Consider the following 1,075-nt stretch of genomic DNA (forward strand, 5'->3'; position numbering starts at 1 on the left):
CGTGGAGGTTGGTCAGGCGGATCTCCTCCTGGGCCCGGGTCAGCCTGGACACGGTGGACGACCTGCTGTTGTTGAAGTGCTCCAGCGTGTACATGCGGTTGAACGGGCTGGGCAGCTGGACCGTGATGGTGGCCGAGTTCTGCGTCAGCTGCGTGACCTTCATGAGCGGGCGGGCCTCGGCCTGCGGGGCCAGCGTGGGCAGGGCCACCGGCGGCGTGGTGCCGTCGCCGGAGAAGCACTCATCCTCGGCGCAGGGGCCCTCGCTGGGCTCCGCGGGCAGCGCGGGGGGCGGCGGCGGCGAGCGGCCGGGCGCCGGGCGGGTCTCGGCCGCGTAGGAGGCGTCGGTGCACACGGACTGCAGCTTGCTGAGAACGCCGCGCTGGCCGTGGCGGCCCTGGCCCAGGAGGGAGTAGCCCGAGTAGAGCGGCGGCGACTCGCACTGCACGCGCTCGTAGGTCTGCGTGGCGTTGGTGAAGGCCGCCAGCCAGCGCAGGAAGCCCAGCAGCTCGCAGGAGCAGTAGAAGGGGTTGCTGTAGAGCTCGCACACGGACAGCTTGGCCAGGCCCGCGAAGGTGGCGCTGTGAAGCCGCTGGATGCGGTTCATGGACAGGTCGACGTTGACGATGTTGGGGCACTCCCAGAAGGCGCCGGGCGCCACCGCCTCGATGAGGTTGGCCTGCAGGTACAGGTACTCCAGCTTGCTCAGGCCGTGCAGTGCGCCCTCCGTCAGGTTGCGCAGCCGGTTGTAGCCCAGCTGCAGCACCTGGAGGTTGAACTGGCCCGAGAAGGCGCCGTCCTCGATGTAGCCGATCTCGTTCTTGGTGAGGTTGAGGTACGTGAGGTTGCCGAAGCGGCTCAGCGCGGCGTACTGCACGCTGCGGATGCGGTTCTCGTTCAGCCGCAGGTCCACGACGGTGCTGTTGATCTGCTGTGGGATGGCCTCGTAGGGCGGCTGGTTCTGGCTGCAGATGGCCAGCCACACGAAGCCCTTGTCGCCCTCGATCAGCCAGCAGTCGCCGCGCACCAGCCCGCCCGCGAGCAGCAGGGCGGCCGCCGCCACGCACGCCCAGGCCCA

At 69.6% G+C, this 1,075-nt stretch overlaps 1 protein-coding gene across 1 annotated transcript in view; it reads right to left on the bottom strand.

The window, feature by feature from the left end:
• The window catches only part of ELFN1 (extracellular leucine rich repeat and fibronectin type III domain containing 1), a 4,361-nt gene that overhangs the window by 1,370 nt on the left and 1,916 nt on the right, over window positions 1-1,075 (bottom strand). Inside the window, exon 4 of the mRNA XM_024763507.1 lies at window positions 1-1,069. This exon is cut by the window's left edge and continues 1,370 nt beyond it. Coding sequence (XP_024619275.1) covers window positions 1-1,069 — 1,069 coding nt within the window. The remainder of the gene's footprint in view (window positions 1,070-1,075) is intronic.

The sequence above is a fragment of the Neophocaena asiaeorientalis genome, unplaced genomic scaffold (genome assembly GCF_003031525.2).
Source record: "Neophocaena asiaeorientalis asiaeorientalis breed wild unplaced genomic scaffold, Neophocaena_asiaeorientalis_V1.1 scaffold223, whole genome shotgun sequence".
NCBI classification, from domain to species: Eukaryota; Metazoa; Chordata; class Mammalia; order Artiodactyla; family Phocoenidae; genus Neophocaena; species Neophocaena asiaeorientalis.